Source organism: Molothrus ater, chromosome 4 (genome assembly GCF_012460135.2).
Source record: "Molothrus ater isolate BHLD 08-10-18 breed brown headed cowbird chromosome 4, BPBGC_Mater_1.1, whole genome shotgun sequence".
NCBI lineage: Eukaryota > Metazoa > Chordata > Aves > Passeriformes > Icteridae > Molothrus > Molothrus ater.
In genome coordinates this window covers 16,743,618-16,764,836 of record NC_050481.2, presented here as the reverse complement: position 1 = coordinate 16,764,836, position 21,219 = coordinate 16,743,618, and the positions used below count along the sequence as shown (strand labels likewise).

The window sequence follows — 21,219 nt, the reverse complement described above, 5'->3', positions numbered from 1 at the left end:
GAAAAACCAAAGTGACATTACTCTAATAACAAACATCTATTTGTGCTGAAGTGGTACTCCTGCAAGCAGGGCTGCAGGCAACCACTGAAAACTTCCCATATTTTGTTCACCCCCTCCCCACTTTCTGTCCCTATTCTGAACAATTTTCAACACCTGGTCAACTTGTTTCTGCCTGAGGCCATCGGCGCTGCCGCCCATGATGGAGTAGACGCTGATGCGGCCGTCGAAGGAGGCTGCAGACAGCACAGCAGGGTTCCTCGGGCACCACTGGATATCAAAGCACCACTGCGTGTTCGTGGGCAGCTCGTACAGCACCTGGGGAGCAAAACCAAGCCCAACAAATCAGAGCTCTCATGAGCACCCTGCCTGACAGCAACAACCTTCCCGTGTGCCCCAAGGCTGGTCTGCTCTCCCTGCTCCCCATCACCATACACACTGACAGTGGGCAAACCCTGATGATCCACACACCACTGCTCCATCTCCTTCTCCTCCCATTAAATCTTCTGTTGAATCCCCACAGGACAAATGATACAGGTGGGGTGTGTCTGTGCTGTCCCACTGTGAGCTGCTGACATTCACGCTAGCTTATTCAGAGCTGATTTAGGGATCCTCACACACTGTGTGGAGGAAGTCTGTTTCCACAGGAAAACTAGAAATGGTAAAACCTGCACCCTGGGCAGACAGCCTTTTGTGCCCTGGAACAGACAAGCTCCCCCTACAGCAGATATTTAACCATAAACCAGGAGAAACTCAAAGAACAAAATGCTAGCTGTCAGCAAAATGCTGTCTCCCATGGAACTTGTTTTTAGTTTTTAAAACTTCATAACAGCACAGGATCCAGCTCAGATAACTCATCTAACACTGCACAGCTTTTGCATTTTTGGGCCAATGTCTGAATTTTAGAAACACTTCCCTTTCCACAATTATTGCCCACTGGAGGCAAGGAGCCCTCCAGCATGTCTGAAGCCTTGCTTCCTGGTCTAGAGACAAACACTGTCTGAAAAACAGTTCTGGATTCTCTTTGAAAGATATTCCCAGGCCCAAAAGGGTGGGGTGGGAACACATTTGAGTGGCTCTCACTGATCTGCTACAACTATGGCAATCTACAAATACCCTCCTGGCTGGATAAAGTTCTTAGAGAAGGAAAAAGGCAATTGCAACCATGGTCCTGCCACACTGGACTCAAAACAAAAGAGTAGGAAGCATATATTTAGTTTAAGTGGAGCCATTTCCATCTCTTATAATGAACAGGGACATCACTACTCAGTAAGAGAGAAGCTGCAAGGACAAATGTGTAATATTGAAAACACCAGTAAGGAATCCTGCACCACCACGACAAACTCAGAAGTAAAGCATATAGCAAATAGGATAGGGGGCAGCATCCCACAGGAGCATCATTCCTAGGAATGCAAGCACAGGAATATGTGCTTTGCATGTGCCACCTCTGAACAGACATTTCTGGGTTCTTTTAAGTGGTATGCATACAATACCTCTCCTGTGTTAGGGTTGGAGCAGAGAATTTTAGCATCCTTCCCACAGCTAAGTAGCAGCTCTGGATCTGCCATACTCCAAGCAATGGCCAATATACCCCTGCATGAAAAGCCACAACAAAAAAATAGCTTAATGTAAATGCAAAATGGTAAACAAAGCATATTTAGAAGTTCAGCATTCCATATCAAAATGCCCTCTCCACCCCTTCCTCTTACAAGAGGAGGAATTTTTCAATGTTATCAGCCCTTGTTTTGTTGAAATAGATGTTTGCTATTTTCTGCATGAAAAGGTATAAAGATGCAGCCATTGTATCTGAAAATTAAATGCAACAGTCACATGGGAGAAGCTGGGCATCAGTAACCATATGGTTTAGTGTCACTAACACCCAGTGTGCAAACCCACAGCTAAGGTCAGTGACTAGGAAGTATTTCAGCTTTTTATTAGCAAGACATTCAGCAGAACCCACTGGCAGCAGTTTTGGTAGCAGCCACAACACTGGTCTCCCTTCTTAAATCAAGCATTGGATTTGAGCAATAAGGAAAGTTTCACCAACAATGGAGGACGGACAAAAAAATCGACCCATTTGATTTTTGCTTAACAAAATCATCCACTATACCCAAAATTAAGGCATTTAGGGACTGAGGGGCACAGAAACTGTGCAAACCCACACAAGGATGTGCCTGGGTGCACCTTAGCATGTTATTCAGCCAAAATCAACTACTACTAATTCTTTTTTCCTTAGCTTCCTCTTCTTAAAATACTTAGAAACAAACAAGTAGCTTCACTGTTTCAGCAGCCTGGTAGGTTTGTCTATTTAATTTTGGAGCCGGTTTCCTTCAGAGTACCCAGCTCCAAAACCACAAGGCCTTCATGGCACAGGGCTGGCTGGTCAGCAAGCCAGCTTACAGCACTGGCTGCTGCTGAAATTGCCAGCACCAAGGGAGCCTTCCTCCCCAGGGAACAGCAGGAAGTGGGATGTACAAAGCAGGACAGTCACCAACAGTGCAAATACCATGGAGCACACCACTCCATGTAAGCCTCATACCTTGTGTGACTTTCCAGAACACGAAGTGGGGAGGAGGCAAATCTCAGGTCCCACATCTGAATAACAGGCAGCCTGTCGTCCTCCGAGGCCAAAACCATCTGGGTGGCAACTTCAGGGTGCCATGCCAAGCCTGAGCAGTGCATCTGAGGAGAGACATTGGGCCAAAGCATCACACAGCTGAGCAGCACTAAAGGAAAAAGAAAACTAGCCCAAATATGTCTGTGTGTATGGTAAAACACCACTGCAAGGGAATTTGCAGCTGTCTTTCCAGGCATTATTTCTGACTGCATTCAGACTGGGAAATTCTCCTTATTCTTGTGAATGAGGAGACTTGCACTTCAGTTTCCCAAGGTCCTTTCAGAGAGATTACACTCTGCTGACTTTTTCCCAGTCCTAGGTTTTAATGTGAGAAAACACTAAAGCTCACCATATGAACCTTTTTCTCTATTATTTTTATTGCTATTTTAATAAAAGCCATCATTAGGGCAGAGGTTATTGGCATGAGAACACTGTATCACAGGACCACCATCACATGATGAAGACAGCCTACTGTGCTGCTGTTATGTCAGGCAACAAACACAGAAAACACTGAAAGTGACATAGTTTATCAAAATAATAATACAGTTAGGAAAGAGCTACTCCCCAGCACCCACTTCTAAGTTCCATTTTTAACTCTTGCTGTATCTTTGGAGTTTGTTATAGCAATATTCTATTTAAAACAATACAAAATTATACAAATATGTCACTCTCCACAAGTTGAACTCTTTTTTGCACTTACACTGCCTAAAGGGTGGCATGGTGGTTGTAACTATAGGAGCACCTCTGTAACCTGCTTAATGCCATGCTTCTCTGTGCAAAATCAATAAAATCTTTCTGTGGTAGCCCCAAACAGATCAGTAAGAGCTTTCTCAAAATTCAACCATCACTCTAATAGGACACCTGAGTGCCTTGCCTTGCTTCAGCCTGCATCTGGCTATTTTAACTGATAATACTAACAACCCCTCTTGCATAAATATACTCCCAAGAGCAAACAGGGCCAGGCACCAGGATCTCTGTCTATTGTATCTACCAGGCACCCCTGACAAAGGCAGGAATGATGCATCTGACTCCATGTTCTCAGAAGGCTAATGTATTACTTTATAATACTATATTATATTAAAGAATACTATACTAAACTATACTAAAGAATACAGAAAAGATACTTACTGAATGCTAAAAAGATAATAATGAAAACTCGTGACTCTTTCCAGAGTCCTGACCCAGCCTGGCCCCAACTGGCCAAAGAGTCAAAACAACTCACACCAGAATCCAAAGAAACAATCACCTGTGGGTAAACAATCTACAAACACATTCCAGAGAGCACAACACAGGAGAAGCAAATGAGATAAGAATTGGTTTCCTTTTCTCCGAGGCCTCTCAGCTTCCCAGGAGAGAAATCCTGGGCAAAGGGATTTTTTCAGAGAATGTGAATGGCACACGTGTCACACAAAAAGGGGTGCCCTGACCCATCCCTGCAGCTCTGTGCAAGCACCCAGCAGCTGCAGGAGACAACTAGGGAGAGAACTAGGGAGAGAACTAGGGAACTCACCCTGTTGTTGTGGTCGCTGACTTTGATGATGGGCTCGTTCTTCCTGAGATCCCAGACGGTGGCCCTGCCGCTGGGGCTGGCGGATGCCAGGATGTGCTGCACTTGCCTGTTCCATGCAATGCAGCTGATGTCCTCCAGAGGCTGCGGCACACACACAACAGCCTGTCACAACCCCGCAGGCTCAAACCCTGCTCTTTTCAGCACTTGCTAAGTGGGAAATCTGCAAGGAGAGTGCCCCGTGTACTGGGTGTGTTCTGGCTTCCTTTCTACATGTGCTGTAGCGTACAACATCTGAAAACACTGATGTTTAGAATTTCTCTGTTTAGTTATTTTCTGCTTTACAGTACTACACATTAGTTATTAAAACAAGACTAAGCAAAACTATCTTCAAGAACAGAAAATTACTCTGTGAAAGTATATCCAGACATATGAACTGCTCTTTTATCTTGGACTATTAGGTTTTTATTTAGCAAAAAAAAAAAAAAGTTTGCTTGGAGAAATTCCATGGTTTTTTTTTCATTCCCTCCCAATTCTTATTTTTAGACCAAAAACCCAGCTCTTGTTGCCCTATTATTTCTAGTTGTCATTATGCATATGGACTAAAAGATATCCCAGCCTAAAAAAAAAAAATCACTATTAGACATAAAAAGTCTTTTACGGGGATCTCTAAGGTGAACATCCCCTCAAATGCCTACATGTTAATAAATTATTTGAACTAAACCAAATAACCAAACCCCACAGAGTTTAAACCAAAAATCTTTAAATTTAAGATTACTGCTCATCCCATTTGCGCACTTTTTTGTCTCCAAATTATCATGCAGTAATAAACCCATTTTCCAGCAACCAGAAGTGTACTTGCATTGAAACCACTTCCTCCCATTCTTCCATTTCCTTCACAAGGCAAAAAGCACAAAAGACTATTGTTTTTCCCCACAGATCATCTTTAAGAGACACAGGCTAAATACTGGACCTTGAGCATAGCAATTAAACCACTCCCTGAAACCCACCAAGGTAACTGCAAAACCTACTGCCTCATCATCTGACTTCTCAGTAGCTGCTTTTTATCTTTTTCCTCCTTTTCTCTGTGTACCTCCACCATCTTCAGATTTGTGCATGCAGTGAGACAGGCAGAGGAAGACTAAAAGACAAGTAATGGTTATGGTATTTGAGAAGGAGTGCAGTCTGAGAGACTCTGCTTGCTGCTTGATAAAATGCAACATTTCCCAAAGATTAAGGGGACACCACAGTTTTCCCTGGCCAAATACAATTTCTTAACAAAAAACTGCCACATGACACAGCTGGCTTGTGCAGCAAGCCAAAACTGCAGGTCTGTTGTGGATAAAGAAGACAGCACATGCAGGGTTGCTGCAGGGGAAGCTGAGCACACCACTCACTGCATGGACCCGTGCACACTTGCACTTACAGGCACAGCCATGACACTGCTCCCCAGGGGCGACAAAAGCAGCAGCATCCAGTCACCCTTGCATGCAGCCACTACCCAAGATTGACTTCAAGAGGCTTCCCCTCCTCCATGCTCCTGAGACTGCTTTAAAACTGCAAATTTCCATCAGCTGTCATCTAACTGCCATGCATCTTTCCATGAGTCTGCTCTGGAGAATTTAATAAACACAAATCTGGTACCTGCGTCTTCACTCCTGGTGTCATTGGTGTAGCAAAGTTGTTCAAGTCCCAGATATAGATTTCAGACTCATTAGCACCAGAGGCCACCAGATTAGTCTGTAGGAAATATTAATAGACATTAAGAGTATTTCAGCATCAGCTTTCCCAGTCTTAGCTGCTGGGAGGCATCAGATCTGCAGAACTCTGCAAATTTCCCCTATCTGCTCATGATATAGGAAAAGATACAGGGAAAAGAGTGACAGGGCAGAGGAGGGAGCAGTGCTGCAGTTATGGCCACCACAGAGCTTTGCTCTGCACAGTGTGGCATTCCTGCCCTGCCCACAGTGAGTGCAGCCATCCAAAGCACTCCTGCACCTGGGATGCAAAAGTCCAGGCAGGGCAACATGAGCCAAGGTCACCAAGTGCCCTTTGGTCACATTTTGTGGCTGATAACAGGCAAGTCCTGAGCTCACAACAGGCAGAAAGGGACAGGAAGCAATTCAGAGAGGACACAATGAACACAGTGCAGCCTTGCTGGAGGCAAGTGTGCAGGGACAGAAGCGTTATTTAGGAAACAAATCCAATGAATTCTCAGACAGTTGGTGGCAACAAGGAAAAACCAACACACTGTATCTAGAAGGAAGTAAATGCTCATTGGTGGTGTGAGAAGGATTGTTGGTTTTGAGAGCCCTTCTGCTCAAGAGGCCCCATGGCTGTGTTTCCTTGCTGTCTCCTCTTAGGAAGCGGGCCTTGAAGGTGGATCCTACCCAATCCCCAAAGGAGAGACCTGAAAACAGATCTCACCAGAAACATGAACGAGAGCCTGTTATTCCTTCCTGTGTGACTGGCACAATGCACAGAGGCTAAGAGAAGAGACTGACTAAAAACACCCTGAACAGCACCTCTGCTTCACAAATAAGCAGAGCTAAACAGATCAACTAAATTGACAAGATAAACTGATGAGGGGAAAGAACAAATTAAAGAACTTTCATTCCCCATATGAAATGCCAGTAATGGGACAGGTTTTTCCTAATAAATACAAACGGACACTCAAACACCAAATATAGTTCATGCTTTTCAGGGAAGAGGAAGCAGCAGAAACATCTGAGGTTATGAGTTAAGATAGGCCACTCCTCTATTGATGGTATGTTAAGAGAAACAGCCCAAAGACCAACCTGGAACATGTTGACATCAAGCGCTCTCACTGGTCCCGTGTGCTTGTCCTTCTGGGCTATTATTACCTCAGCCTCTCCATCTATGATTTTGGCTGAGTCATACAAGATGACATTGCCATTTTCACCCCCAGCAATCAGGACTCCAGACACTCTGTCCCCTGAGGACATGCTGTGAGGGCCCCAGATCAGCTTGTGGTACCTGCAAGACACAGAGGCCCCACAGTCTCAGAACCATCCACCACCAGCTCCCTGGAAGTTGATACATCCCATTTTTGCTCACCCCAGCTAAAGTCAGAGAAAAGCACTGCCTGCTTTTCTCCCTAAGGATGAGTCTCAGCACAAACCTTTCCATCAGGAAGACATGTCCCAGTTCTGCTCATTAACAAGAGGCACAACCAATGACCCACAAACTGACAACATCTCCAATCTCCTGGCTGCAAAATCAGGTAAGTGCTCCCAACCACAACAGCAGGCATCAAAGTAAGGGCTGGCAGCCCATCCAGCTACAGCCTGAGAAAAAACTCTGCTATCTGCAAGCAGCTTCATACAGGAGAAGAAACAGGTGAAACTAGAACAATTCCATATGCTTTTCCATATCTGTGCTTTTGGATGTGCAAGTGTTTTGTCTGCCATGCCAGGGACTCAGCAAGTTTAGCCAATATCACAGACACAAATCTTGGACCACAGCCTATTTTCAGGCTAACTCAAGAGGAATCAAACATACTTCCAGAAATTAAGAACACTATTGTGTCCATCTGTAAATACCCAAATTCCCTTCAACTCAATTAACTTCCTGCCTAAGCAAAACAGCATTCCTGCTGTTTAGCCATGCAAAGAATGAGTATGTTCTGCATAAAATGACACAGCCACTTATCAGCTCAAATGCAAGCAGAAAGCAAACCCACATTGACTGGAAGGTGGCAAGGAGATACCTCAGCATTCACTGTAATATTGCTCATCTATTTGTTACCTCCAGGCAATCTTCAAGTAACTTCTTTAAATCACAGCAACTTTAGCATGGTAAGATAGAGACTGCAGAAAGCTACCCAAAAAGCATATGCTGGGTGAGAAATACCATAACAGCCAAGTGTTCACGCTCCCAGTGCTGAGATTACAGCAGAGGTTCACCAAAGAACTATGCTACAAATGGAAACTGGTCTGTGATCTCAGACAGACCCATCCCTGGGTATGGTTTTTATGCTTCTGTGCCTAACTATGCAAGTTTACAAGGAATGAAGTAGCTGACAGGGCTGTCCAGGCATCATCAGCAAGACTGAACAGGACTTAAACCAAAATGAAGGCAGGAAACAATGAGGAAAAAACCCCAAAAAATTAACAGTGCAATTACTTCCCTTTTGCCCTTTACTCTTTCCAAGATAAAGCATGGCTGTATAAAAGCAGTGCAAAACTTTGCTTGGAGGGCAATTAAGGATTTATCTTTTGTGGGTCTAATCACCTGGACATGATTTGCTGAAAACCAAAATACAGCCTGACATATACACTGCTATCTAATCTTTAATTAGAAACAAACAAGTAACCCTCAACCTCATTTTTAATGCATTTTCTGGGGCAAAGTCAAATTCTTGTGTTGCTGATCAAGGGAGGTACTTTCCAAGGAGCACTGCATCCCGGCTCTAGAGGAGTGCTTCTAGAAATTCAGAAAGCAAATAGCAAGTCTTGAAGAATCTCAGCCACAGATAAAACAAGGTAGAACAACAAAACTCAAAGATCCAACACTGCCTTGTGCTCTGAGCAAGTCAGTAGGACATACTGACATCAGCTCTGCCAGAGAGCTGCTACAAGAGATGGGAACTGGATGCTCTGATGCTAACAATATTTGTCTGGATAAGCACACAGTAAGGCACTAACAGCTAAGTGGAGCTGTGCAGCCAGGAATTTGGCTTCCCAGCTGTAGGAACACACACAACATAACCCAAATTTGTCATGTTACAGGAGTCCCCCTGAAATGCCTAAATACAAACAGGATGGTGCAATATGAAAAGTTGCCACCATATTTTCACAATTTCACATTTTGTTCTGTTTTCTTGTGAATCCCAGAGGCTTCCTGAGACAAAGAGTCCACACATATACTTAAAAAAATTCTGTTTATGTCAATTCTGTTTCTGTCATGAACTACTTTCTTAGAGTCCAAGCTTGCTGCCCCACAGCATCAATTGCACACACTTGCCTTCATCTTTCAGTGCTGAACTTCTGCTTCTTTCCTGAACAAGTGCAGCCAAACCACATGAAGTGACATTTCTATGCATATCACACATAACAGTTCCACACCCTGTACTTTTCTCTTACAACACTGCCTACCTGTGTGAGGAGGAAAATGTGGCACAGCTCTTCATATCCAGTGAAGGGTCTGCTAAGTCCAACTCAAATATTTCTAGAGAAGCACTTGTACTGAAGGTCGCATCCAGCTGCTGAGCTGAGGTACCTGTGAGGAAGCACGCCTGGCAGTGAGAAGGCCACGATACACAGAGCAGTAACTGCAAATGCAGCACAAGAAGGGGAACAAAAACATCATCCTTTCAAAAAGGATCCTGAGATGGGGTCAGGCTTCTGTTTCTGTTACTTAGATGTTGTTCCACACAACTCTCCTCCCCATGGCTCTTTGTTTGGGTGTTTCTTAATGACTATGAGCAGAAAAAGCTTTGGGCAAGTACCTCTCCCTGATGATGCACAGAACACGATTAAAGTTACAAAGGAGCCACAAGTGACTAGTGCTTAGGATTGGTGTCACCATTCCCTGGCAGAAAGAGGAGGATGCTGGCTGTCACTTGCAGAATGCAAAACATGCTTTTATCAGCACAACTCAAGAACTCCACTCAAACCCCACAACATGCACCCCACTCCAGCCCCCAGGACACAGAGTAACTCCTACAGCTTTCAATAATGGTGTACCCCTTCATTCATGGTGTGCAGCCACCGCACACAGCCCCAAGTCTGCCAGCACGTGCTTCCCAAAAACTCACCTGTGGCCAGGTAAATGGGGTGCTGCTGGGCAGGGCTCCATGCCTGCATGGCAGTACGGTCCACTTCTTTCAGCTTCATTGTGCTGGAAAGCAAGACCAAGATGCTTACATGGTGCATGGTGAGGCTGCACTGCCACGGGTTCAGGAGCCGCATTAGGGCTCGGCAGAGGGACCATTTTCCTAAAGAGATCCCTCAGACAGACACCCAGGCCATCCTCTCCAGAGGACACCAGGGGGAGGGGAGGAACAACTCTCCATTAGCAGAATAGCACTGACACGTAGAGGAAATTGACGGGTGCGGAACATAACACAGGAAAACGTGGGCAAAGCTTCAGCAGCTGTGCAAACCCTCTTCCCACAGCACCGAGGCATCAGGCACCCTACAGCACCTTTCTGCCCTAACCCACGAAACAGACCCAGCCCCGGGAGGACCCTGCCCGGACCGTGCCGCCCAACACCCTCAGCGGCTCCTTTCGGGTCCCGTTCAGCCCCCGAGGGCTCCCCCGCCCCGGGTGCGCCCCGCCCGGCCGGCGGGACCGCCAACCTCGCCCCGTTTTCGACGGGAGCCGGAGGAGAACAGCTGCAAACCAGAGGATTGCGCCGTGCCTGCCCTCACCTCGGCGTCCCCGGCGCTCACCGTCCCCGGACTGCTCCAACGTGGCAGCCCCGGCACCGCCTCCCGGCCGCCACCGCCTTCCGGGCGCGCCCCGCGGCTTCCGGGCGGCGGCGGCGGGGCAGCGCCTTCCCGGCACGGGGCGGGAGCGGCGGGCAGCCACGGGCACCGGGGGTGGTGGCGGTGGTGGTGGCGGAGGGTGTGTGTGGGGATGTGCAGCCGCCTCCTTCCACGCGTGTCCTCCGTGTTCCTCGGGGCGGGAGCAGCCATCGGCCCTGGGGAAGAGGGAGACGGGTTAGGGGCGGTGGGAGCGGGGGGAGCCGGGGCGCAGCGCCAGCAGCGCGGGGGCCGCCTGTCCTCAGCTCAAGGGCAGTAATCATGGCGTGCTCATGATGTGAACAGCAGTGAGGCTCATCACGGGACAGAGGCCTCCGCAGGGCGGGGGAACGGCCCAAGGGAGCTCGGCCGGCTTCCACAGCCGGGGACGGCAGCCCCGGACCCACCTCCTCACGGCAGCCGGGGCACAGCTCCGCTGCCGCCTCCCGCCGGACTCCGCGGCCGCTCGGTGGGCAGACGCCGTGCGCGGGGCGGGCGCTGCCCGGGCCGCATGGCGCGGCTCAGCGGGGGCACAGCGGGAGAGACGGCGGGCGCTGCCGGCCCCGCTATAAATAGGGGCGGGAGGCGCGGCTCCCATTGGCGCTGAGGATCGCCCCTCGCCACTGGCTGCGCCGCCGCCGCCGCCGCTCCCGGTTGGCTGGGGCCGTCCCCGCTCCCGCCGCCGCCGCCGCGCCCAATGGGGCCGCGGTCCGACGGGCCCGCCGGCCAATGGCGAGGCGGCGGCCGGGCGCGCGGGCGGCGGCGGCGGCGGCCAATGGGCGGGCGGGCGGTGGCGCGCGCGCGGCGGCGGGCGCGGCGGCGGCGGCGGCCATGACGCGGAGCTGCTCCGCGCTGGGCTGCACTGCGCGCGACACCGGGCGGAGCCGCGAGCGCGGCATCTCCTTCCACCAGTGAGTGCGCCCGCCCCGCTCCCCGCCCGCCGGCCCTCCGCGCCTTCATCCCGCCAACTCCCTCTGCCGCAGGTTCCCGGTGGACGCCGCGCAGCGCCGCGAGTGGATCCGCGCCGTGAACCGCGTGGACCCGCGCAGCCGCCGGGCGTGGCGACCCGGCCCCGGCGCCATCCTCTGCTCCCGACACTTCGCCGAAGGGGACTTCGAGCGCTACGGGCTGCGGCGGAAGCTGCGGCGCGGGGCCGTGCCCTCCCGCTTCCTCCCCTCGGTGCGGGCGGGTACCGGGCGCGCTCCCCGCTCCCGCCCGGGAGGTTCCGCCGTGTGCCGTGACCTCCCCTCTCTTTCCCCCGCCAGGAGCCGCCGGGCGCCGGCCGCAGGAGGAGCGGGACCCCCGGGCGGGCGCTGAAGCAGCCGCTGCCCAGCCCGCCCGCCGGGGACCACAACTACAGCCTGCAGGGACAGCGCGCCGCCGAGCCGCCGCCGCCGGGCGCCCCGCGGCACCAGCAGCAGCCGCCGGCGGCCGCCGGGAGATGCGGCCCCGCGCCCCGGCGCAGGAGCGTGCCGAGCATCCTCAGGGAGCTGGCGGAAAAGCGGCAGCTTTCTGAGGAAATCGTGAGTTTGCTGCAGGCGCAGTTTTCAGGTATTGCCGGGACGCTCGCTGAGGCAGAGTGCGCTCCCTCGCCCCCAGTTCGCGTCTTTGGTTATCCCGTGCCAAGGAGGAGGCGGGGCACAGTGGTACCGTGCCTGAGCCCTGCACTTCATGCCGGACTTCAGGACCGAGTTGTTCCAGAGGCCATGCTGTTGCCTTGTATTCTGCAGTGCATTTGTGTCATGCATCCCTCTGTTTCCAGCCATTTATTTCTTTCACTAAAGTTGCCCTTTTGTGATTTCTTAAGCAGATTTGCCTCGAGAGTTGCACAGCTGGAGGCAGATGGCAGACTACTCACCAGAAATGAGGCAATTTGCCTGTCTTCTCCATCTCTACCACATTAAGGCCTATGATTACCTACGGAATATTCTTCCTCTCCCTCATCCTTACAGCCTGACAAAGCAAGTTTTTCGCTATTCATTCATTCAGAATGTATTTCCAGTACTCGTGTAGAAATAGGTGTAACAGATCTGTCCTGAAGCTGCTTTGTTACTTCCCTGCATGGTCAGTGCTTTCCTTGGCTTCCCACCACTGGGGTGAGAGGAAAGAAACTCGGACTATGCATGAAGGCAAGCAGGGCTGCTTTCTTTGCCCTGCATGTGTCAGCCTGCTCTGCAGCTTGGGGCATAGCTCACCATGTCCTCAGTGCTAAAAAGAGCTGCCTGTTGCTTCAACTTTTCCAGAACCACATCTCCTAATCACATCCTCCTTCTTTTTTTCCAGCTGGCTGTCTAGTAATGAGGCTGCTGCGGGCTTCAGCAGTGACATTTTTCTCCGGCTTCAGGAAAAGGTGGAGAGAGGGGACCAGGCCTGCCGCTGCTGCGCCGTGCTGGTACAGGACGTGTCCCTGCAGAAGCAGCAGGAGTGGGACCCATGGAGCAAGAAGCTGTCGGGCTTTGCTGACTTGGGAGCAGGCATCCTTGATGCTGATGAAGCTCCGCTGGCATCAGAAGCGATAGTCCTCATGGCAGTCGGCATCTCCAGCCCTTGGACAGCTCCCCTGGGCTATTTCTTGGTGAACAGCACATCTGGCCCCTTCCTTGCTCAGCTCCTCCGTCAGGCCATCCATAAGCTGAACAGCGTTGGGGTCGTGGTTCTGGCTGTGACATCTGGGGCCTCTGCTCGTGGTGCTGAGACTGCCAGAGCTTTGGGCATCAGGATAGATCCCAAAAGGATTCGGTGCACTTTCCAGCATCCACCTGGTTCTGCTCACAGCATCGTGTACTTCTTTGATGTTCCTCATGCCCTCCTGCTGATAAGGAATGCTCTGCAGTGCTTCCAGAAGGTCGAGTGGCTCGGTGACACCATGTGGTGGCAGCATGTGGTGGAGCTGGCAGCTTTGGGTGAGCAGAAGGTGTTGGAGCCGTGCAGTGCTGAGTCAGGCAGGGCTGGGAGTAAAGGGAGTTACCACCTGAAGGTCAACCTTGCCACCCTGCTGTTCAGCAAGGGTGTTGCTGAGGCACTGGAGCACCTCCAGAAGCTGGGCCTTGCCTCATTTCAGAGCTGCAGCGGGACTGCCAAGTTTGTGCGTCTGATGAGCTCTCTGTGTGATGTATTTTATGGCAGAGGTCCCTATGGAAAGGAGCCTTTGCTAGCTGGGAATTACACCAAAATAAGCAACCTTTTCGATGAGGCCAGGAGCTGCTTTGTCAACTTAACAGACTCTGTGGGGAGATACATTATTAAGAGCAAACGCAAACTGGGATTTCTGAGCTTGTTGCTCAATGCTGAAAGCCTCAAGTGGCTTTGCTCCAACCACACATGTCTAAAAGGCACTCCTTCCCAGCACCTCCACACACATGCCTTCAGCCTGGACCCTCTGGAGCAGTTTCTCAGGGCCCTCCAGCAAGCCTGTGGCAGCAGTGGCAGCCCCACCTGTGCTGTGTTCCAGGCTGCTTACCACAAACTGCTGGCCAGCTACAGCCTGGCCCCCGGCTCACCACCCAGCAGCGGCAATGCCAGCCCCTGGGATGTATCCCTGTCTCAGAGGAGAGCTGTGACTCTGGGCAGCATTCGTGCCCAGTATCACCCAGCTCCTGGGAGGCCTCTGGCCCCAGAGTACCCCTACAGTGCAGGCCTGCTTTTGCCCAGCTCTGCCCTGAGCAATGCACTGACAGATCTGTCACTGTACGCACAGAGCCTCACCTGCACAGCTGGCTGGGTGGCCGAGCAGCTGGCCTTGGACTTGCAGTGTGAGCCTTGTCTTGCCTCTCTGTTTGAGGCAGATGAGAGCAGGCTAAGATGTAGGTCAGTGCTCTACATAAAAAAGTTAGGTGGTGTGAGCCTGCCCTCGGCCAGTGTGCACCACATAACAAGCATTTCAGAGCAAGTTCTAAACCAGTATGGCAAAGTAGGAAGTGCCAACAACAATACCAAGCTGTGGCATTTGTGTCTAGAACAGAAAGTCTTCCAGGAGCTTCTGGGAGAAAGCCCCCTCTTTCCCACCCTCACAAAGCATTTATTTGAGGGGGAGCTGAGCATCAACAACCACTACACAGTCTTAGTAAAGGAAATAACACGGTGTTACTTAAACATAAGAACACACCCCACCCAACACCTGAATTTGAAATACCCTTGTGGAAGGCATGAATTGAAGGCACTGAAGGGAAAGCATTTGTTTCCATCACCACTGGGTAGCTGTCAGTCAAGCTTAACCCACACATGGTCTTACTGAGTACTCTGTGGTTCCAAGGATGGCTGTTCCTTGCTGAGGCTCAGTGCTGGACAGATCTAGGCAACACACATGAGGAAACAATGCTGGCAAAACTAGTGTTGATAAGCAGTGGTGTTTTGGGTCACTGCAAACCTCCTAACCAGAGTTTAACTGAGCAAAGCAAGGAAGTTTATCTGATCCCCTGTCCTAATCTAGCAGTCCTACAGTATTTCATGAAACTTCATGGCAGGTCAGGATGAGCCAGGGTTGCTCCAGGCGCCTGGGGTAGGGGTAGGAAGGAGACTCTGCTGTGCCCCTGGAAGTTCTGGGTGGTTTTAGTGCTCTTGCCAGAAGAAAACTGATATTTTATGGGGTTGGTTGCAGGGAATCACAGGCACTGGCACTTCACCAAAAAGATGTGCTTTATAAAAGCTGGGGGCAGGAAAGTTTGCAGAGCTTCTACTTAAATAGGAAAATAAAGATGTGAGAAGCAAGTGGCACTCAAGTTGTACACAAGTTCTAATCTCCTTTCCAATGTCCCATCAAACAGCTAAAGATGCTGGTCCAGTCTAGATCCTCTGGATAGTGCTGAGCCTATGACCAGATTGTTGTGTCCAGTGGCATCCAGGAGCACCAATACCCTCCTCCAGGGGCAGGAATACATGGGTGTGCTGCAGCAGGGCAAGCATTTCAGTTCCCATTTCATGGCCCCATCCTCCCAGGGCTGGCCTGTATCCTGCAGTCCAGGGCACATGGCACCCCCCATTGATCACCTGAACCATAGCTTTGATGCCACCAAGTAGGACAGGCTTCTTCAGGTAGTTCATTTCCATGGCAAGGAAGCTGCCTCCAGTGCTTTGCCTGGAATAGCAGAGTTTGGCAGAACTGCTGCTAAGGGGTTTCCCTTTGCCATGCAGAACTGGAATTGTATCCATAGAGATGGAAGGCAACTAATTCCCACAAAGCCTGCTGTTCAGTCACTTTCAAGATCCATGATGGAACTGGGATGAAAACTGGGGATCTGCCACATCCTTCGCAGTAATAATATTAAAGGTATCTTTCTGCCTACCAGTGACCTGACAAAACTGTCCCTGGTTGGGTTGGGTTTCTCCTCCTTCCCTTAGTTCTGCTGCACCCAACCCCTCAAGCTCTGCTTTGAGAGCAGCAGCACCACAGAAATTTGTACAATCACTGCTGGGAGGAACAAACCAGAACCTCTGGACTTTTCTTTCCCCAATCCAAATATCTATGCAAAAAACCATGTTGAAGCCATCACAGTCACAGAGCCATTCCAGCTGCAAGAGACTTTGCAGGAAACTATTCCCTCCCCTCTACATGTGATTTTTGGGACAACGTTTGGCAAAATGCTGCTGAAATCCCAGTGACAGATTGGTTGCTATCATGTAATGTTGGAACACTTGCACTGTCTCCACCTCCAGCCCTAAGATGAGTAGTTATGAACTGTGCCATGGATTGCTGTGCATGACAGCACACCAATAACCAAGGGATATTTATTTATCTCTGGTAGCATTTGGTCTCACACTGAAAATCCAAGTCAGTACTTGCATCAGAAGTGGACCTAGTGTTTACAATTTATTTTGATATTTCAGTGACAAACCTTCTGTGTATATTTGTCAGTGCTGAAGCAAAGGAGTGCAAAAAAATCGTATTTACAGAATAGTATAAATGTTTATTTTTTGTGATTTATCTGACTGTTTTATTTGTACAATATAGAAAAGTGTATTCTTTGAATAGGTCTTGTAAATATAAATTTAATTTTTCTACTTTTGGATGTAAACAGAACTATAAAATGAATCCTTGTCCCATTCCCAATTATTTTTTATGTAACTGGATGAACTTGACTGTTAATCTTGTCCAGCAGTTTGATGCAAATGGCTAAGGAAGTACAAAAACCAATTCATACACTCTACACCAGGGAGAAGGGAGAGAGGAATCCAAGCTTAATATTTGAGAAAGCTTGTTCAAAACAAAATAGAAGAACTAAGAGCATTTGATTGCACCTTCAAAGTCTTTACAAGCAAAATATTCTCCAGCAATGCCATCATACATAATTACAACTGTAATCTAAATTTCACAAGTGCTTTTGCACACTGTATATAAATACACATCACAAAAGGTGCAATTTAGAGTAAGACACTGAATATATACAAAATTAACACAGATTGAAGTCTAAACAAAAGGCATATTGCAATCTGTTTGAAAAATAACGTAAGTAGGTATTACTTTATTCACTTACACTAATTTACATTTATACAAATCTTACTGGACAGACTATATTAGGTCACTAGAAGGGAACAGAATATCTGCACTATCTACAGGTAAAGTTACTGCACTGATTTTTTAGTAAATCCAAGTCCTAATAATGAAAAAATGTGGCATTTACTTACAGGAGAGGTGGATTCCCTTTTCAGAGATTTGCACAAACATTGCAATTTATGCTCAGGGAGATGTTCTTAGCAGACAGAGCCCTTCAGGCAGGTCAGACCTGCTGCTGACTGCCTCCCAAGCCCTTCATGCCTCCTAGGCATTTCAAGGAGGCACCAGAGAAGGGTTAAGGGCCTTCTGTGCAGTGCACAGGGCTGGGAGGTGAAGCACCCTCCCACCCTACTGCCTTCACACACAGAGGCACAAATCTCTGCTGCTGGTGTGCCTAGCCCCTACCTCTCCCCAGCCTGGCCCTGCATTTCTCTGTATTTACAGTTGTATAGAAGGAATGCAAAATCCCTTTTGGAAAAAAAATAGCTAGTTCAGGCTGCAGTGAGACAGGTAATAAAAATGCCTGTGATTAAACATGGTTAATGGATGTTCATGATAGGTAAGTAACCCACCAGGTTAATTCTGCAAATGTGTTCCACTATCAAAAATGTGATCTGATATTGCCTGTAACAAATACTGAAAAAACCCCCCTGCTTTAGTCTGAGCCCACCTATAGCTGATTGCCCCCCATTTAGTGTAAAAGAATTTGTGTCTGGTTTTGTAGCAATCCTGATTCTGTGCTAGTACTTTCTCTGATCACAGCTCTCACAATTATTCTAAACAACACTAAAAGAGCCCTTATGCCAAGTAAATTGCCAGCATGGAGAGAAGCAGCATCCTGAATACCCACAGCAGGCTGAACATGATCCCTTACCTGCATTTGCAAGTCGATTCAGATGCAGATTGTCATCTCCAGTGACTTCAGCTTCTCAGGCCTAAACACTTTCCCAAGGTTACAGCTTGATACTAGAAAACAAGGGACTGCACAGCCCTTCTTCCAGTGAGGGATCAGGCTGCTGCAGACCTCTGAAAAACCAAGCTTCACCCAAACGACAGCATCAATCTGCTACACACTTAGGTAACACTACGCTGGGCAGACAGTGTGGCATTGTGGCGTGGCTGCTCTTCCTCACTGCTGAGGACGGGCCACTCTCTTAGCCTTCAAGTTCCAGCTTAAGAAACACCTGAGCACTCTGCCCCATTCCTATCAAAAATTCCCTGTAATGCCACTCACCTCTATACTCCTTGAGCCCTGCTCCAGAAACATTCTCCACCACTTGCTCAGTGCTGCATCTGCAAGCAACCCCTCTGTATTATTGCCTATGCATCTCACAGTGCTCCATGCACTTCAGGGACATGCTGTGTCAGGTCCTAAATACAAGTACTACCTTCCATTTATATGCTTATTTCTACCTATTTCCTTTCTGAATTATCTTGGATACACTGGTACCTCCATATTACAGGCCTGTCAGCAAAAGCATGACCTGGCTGTTGACATCACCTGTGTTTTCCTGTATGCACAGTGATGCAAATCCATACACTGTAAATAATATATATTATAATAATTTATATATGCCCTTCAGACAATTATTCTGGGAGAAAGGGGAGAACACATCTAATTTTTAAGAAACCCAGGGTAAAAGCTGTACATTGGGAAGAAGAACTGACTTTTAGGCATTGTCTGACATAGAAGAGGATTTAGCTAAGATTTAAAAGGCTCTACATCTTGTTATAAAAGAATTTCTCGTTTCAATCTTACATGGGTCAATTTACAACAAGCACCAAATTAACAAATATTATTAAATCCATCCTTTATGCTAAACCAAAGTGTCCCTGTGCCTTAAGTGTTCTGTTCAGTCCGCTTCATTGTGGCTCATGTGCATGAGTCAGCAGTTCATGGCACAAGGGTCACCTTTGGACTTCCCTGCAGAGCTGATAACCCTCATCAGACAGCGTCCAAACTCCTCCAGGACCATGCGCTCTGCTGCAGCTTTGGACTTGCCCGTCTTCTCCGCCTGCTCTGCCTGTGCCAGGAGGCATTCACAGGTTGCATCGGCCACCTCCTTGGTGACAAATGTGAAGGGCAGCCTGAAACAAAGGAACATCCACTTAGTGTCTGCAAAAACACAAAGGGACTAACTCCAGGGCTGGCAACTTTTTGGTCCAAGGACTGATGGGATTTCCCCTGTCCCATTGCTTCCAAGAGCCTTTAGATAGTGAATAAGCCTCAGTTAACAGCCAAAGGAACTGGTGGGTCAGAATCCCTACTGTTACAGGAACAAAGTGTTCCATTCACCTGACTGCTCCCCCCTTTACAGCTTACACAGAACAAGGCTCAGAGATGGCAGGGACATACCTGTCACACACATCAAAAACAACTCAAAGAGGGTGCAGCATTAACTTACTTCCCACCACCACTGCTGAGTGCTGGTGTTGGCCTTGTCAGCAAGTCTGAGATCTGGGAAGATAACTTGGTCTTTGCAGCAGTCTGCTGCTGCACCCTGACCTCTGCAGCATCTGCTAAATGCATCAATGTCTTTCGCTCTGGGCTTTCTTCAAAATTTTTACAGCCAATGCATTTGCATATGGAAGAACACATGATTTTTGCCTGAAAGAAACAAACAAAACATAAGAAACCTGTTGCAAGTTTGACTCCCCTTATGAGAAACCACAACAAAAAGGAGATCTTATTTTAATCTCTTACCAACTAACCACTAGAGCAAACTCCCAAGCAGTGGTCTTCTCTCTAAATTCTTACCTCAAGTTGAGATGTCCCAGATGTATACTTCAATTGAATCATAGAGCATAGAATGTAAATAAGTGGTTTCCCACTCAACCCTTTCTTCATCAACCTCCAGTTTCAGGTGTAATTTAGACAGTTGAGTTTTGAGAAAGGGCAGTCTGTCTCTACACCCACAGACTGATCAGTTAGCAGATGAAGTAACAACTTCTGCTTTTGAATTCCACAGACACATTCTATCCCACAGCATCTGTGGGATGCTGCTTCAACTCCTCCTAGGGACTTGGTACAGTAGATTTCTTTAGGAAATGGTGCTATTCAGTAAAGAACAAATCCAAGCCTAAGTCCAAAGTTGCTAAATTGTTTAAAATTAAAATTACAGAACAGTAGCAACCAATTTTTCCATGTACATGGCTTTCTATGTGGCAAACTTCTGGGACAAGAGGTAACATTACAGGAATGGAAACAAACAGAAGAGAAAATATTATAGCAATACAAGGAAGAGACAAACAAAAGAGAGAAGTCACTACACTAAAGGGGAAAAGCTACTGTTTTTCAAATGAGATAATGCTTCATACCTCATAACATTCGCAGTAGTTTTTGAGACATCCCGAGCGTTTACAGTTACACCCTTTGCTGTGCCTCCGATCCGATTCTCCTTCCTTTCCTTTCCCTATTTTGGGCTTGAAGGCTTCAGGGTTTCTGTCCAGGCAGGCCTGTCAATGCAGACCCAAAGGGTCAGCCATTGCATGCAGGGAGCAGAATTTAGAGGTGCAATAAAAGAACTTAAGCCTTGCACATGTGGGAGGAGATCAGGGCATTATACACCCACTCTGCCCCACTCTGGAGCTTCAGAAAAAAGAAGCTAAATGACTTTGATCCCAGGGGGCAGGGGAAGAGGCCCCTCACCTTTATTGCTTTTTGCCTATCGTTTTCATGGTCCAGGTTGTTATAACAATTTGTACAGTTGCAGTTATTGCAGAATTCACCGTTTGCAAAACAGTCACAATACCTGAAACAGAAGATGCAGAAGGCATTTGTAAATATTGACCATTACATTGGTGTGTGAGTATTGACTCCCACACTGCAGTACCAGAAGTTCCTACTCTGGCACCAGGGTAAGGGTCACCCTAAGCTCAACTCCACACACACAAGCAGTACCAAACTCACTGCAGAACCAAAATCCTCTAGTGCAAGTCTAGCTACTGTCTAAAGACACAGGAGGAGCTCAAGGGTGTTCCCTGAGCTCATCAAATAGCTGAGGTCTCCCAAGCAGCCAGAGAAGTTAACGAGACTTTTTCTGAGAGTGACTCTTGGCTCACCCACATATTGAGGGCCAGTCTGCTGCAGCCACCTCACAGCCAGCTCCTGACCCAGTCA

General features: G+C 48.4%; 3 protein-coding genes across 8 annotated transcripts in view; 1 reads left to right on the top strand and 2 right to left on the bottom strand.

Annotated features, from left to right (window-relative positions):
- The window catches only part of SEC31A (SEC31 homolog A, COPII coat complex component), a 40,607-nt gene extending 29,491 nt beyond the window's left edge, over positions 1-11,116 (bottom strand). For 2 of the 3 annotated variants that reach the window (XM_036382029.2, XM_036382031.2), the window contains exons 1-10: positions 11,017-11,116; positions 10,517-10,788; positions 9,901-9,983; positions 9,239-9,362; positions 6,920-7,118; positions 5,766-5,861; positions 4,125-4,265; positions 2,537-2,679; positions 1,491-1,590; positions 154-315 (exon numbers count right to left, since the gene is read on the bottom strand). In XM_036382029.2, the coding sequence (XP_036237922.1) occupies positions 154-315; positions 1,491-1,590; positions 2,537-2,679; positions 4,125-4,265; positions 5,766-5,861; positions 6,920-7,118; positions 9,239-9,362; positions 9,901-9,979 (1,044 nt within the window). In that variant the 5' untranslated portion in view covers positions 9,980-9,983; positions 10,517-10,788; positions 11,017-11,116. The remainder of the gene's footprint in view (positions 1-153; positions 316-1,490; positions 1,591-2,536; positions 2,680-4,124; positions 4,266-5,765; positions 5,862-6,919; positions 7,119-9,238; positions 9,363-9,900; positions 9,984-10,516; positions 10,789-11,016) is intronic. The other variant, XM_054514595.1, reaches the window with a different exon arrangement.
- A 324-nt stretch (positions 11,117-11,440) lies between these two features.
- THAP9 (THAP domain containing 9) lies at positions 11,441-16,655 on the top strand. The gene is made up of 5 exons (XM_054514626.1): positions 11,441-11,520; positions 11,593-11,788; positions 11,875-12,160; positions 12,420-12,570; positions 12,893-16,655. Exons 1-5 carry the CDS (start codon positions 11,441-11,443, stop codon positions 14,841-14,843), a joined length of 2,664 nt encoding a protein of 887 aa, XP_054370601.1. The 3' UTR covers positions 14,844-16,655.
- The window catches only part of LIN54 (lin-54 DREAM MuvB core complex component), a 39,982-nt gene continuing 35,254 nt past the window's right edge, over positions 16,492-21,219 (bottom strand). For all 4 annotated transcript variants that reach the window (XM_036382063.2, XM_036382061.2, XM_036382062.1 and 1 more), the window contains 4 exons: positions 20,749-20,851; positions 20,418-20,555; positions 19,505-19,707; positions 16,492-19,187 (listed from right to left, as the gene is read on the bottom strand). In XM_036382063.2, the coding sequence (XP_036237956.1) occupies positions 18,986-19,187; positions 19,505-19,707; positions 20,418-20,555; positions 20,749-20,851 (646 nt within the window). In that variant the 3' untranslated portion in view covers positions 16,492-18,985. The remainder of the gene's footprint in view (positions 19,188-19,504; positions 19,708-20,417; positions 20,556-20,748; positions 20,852-21,219) is intronic.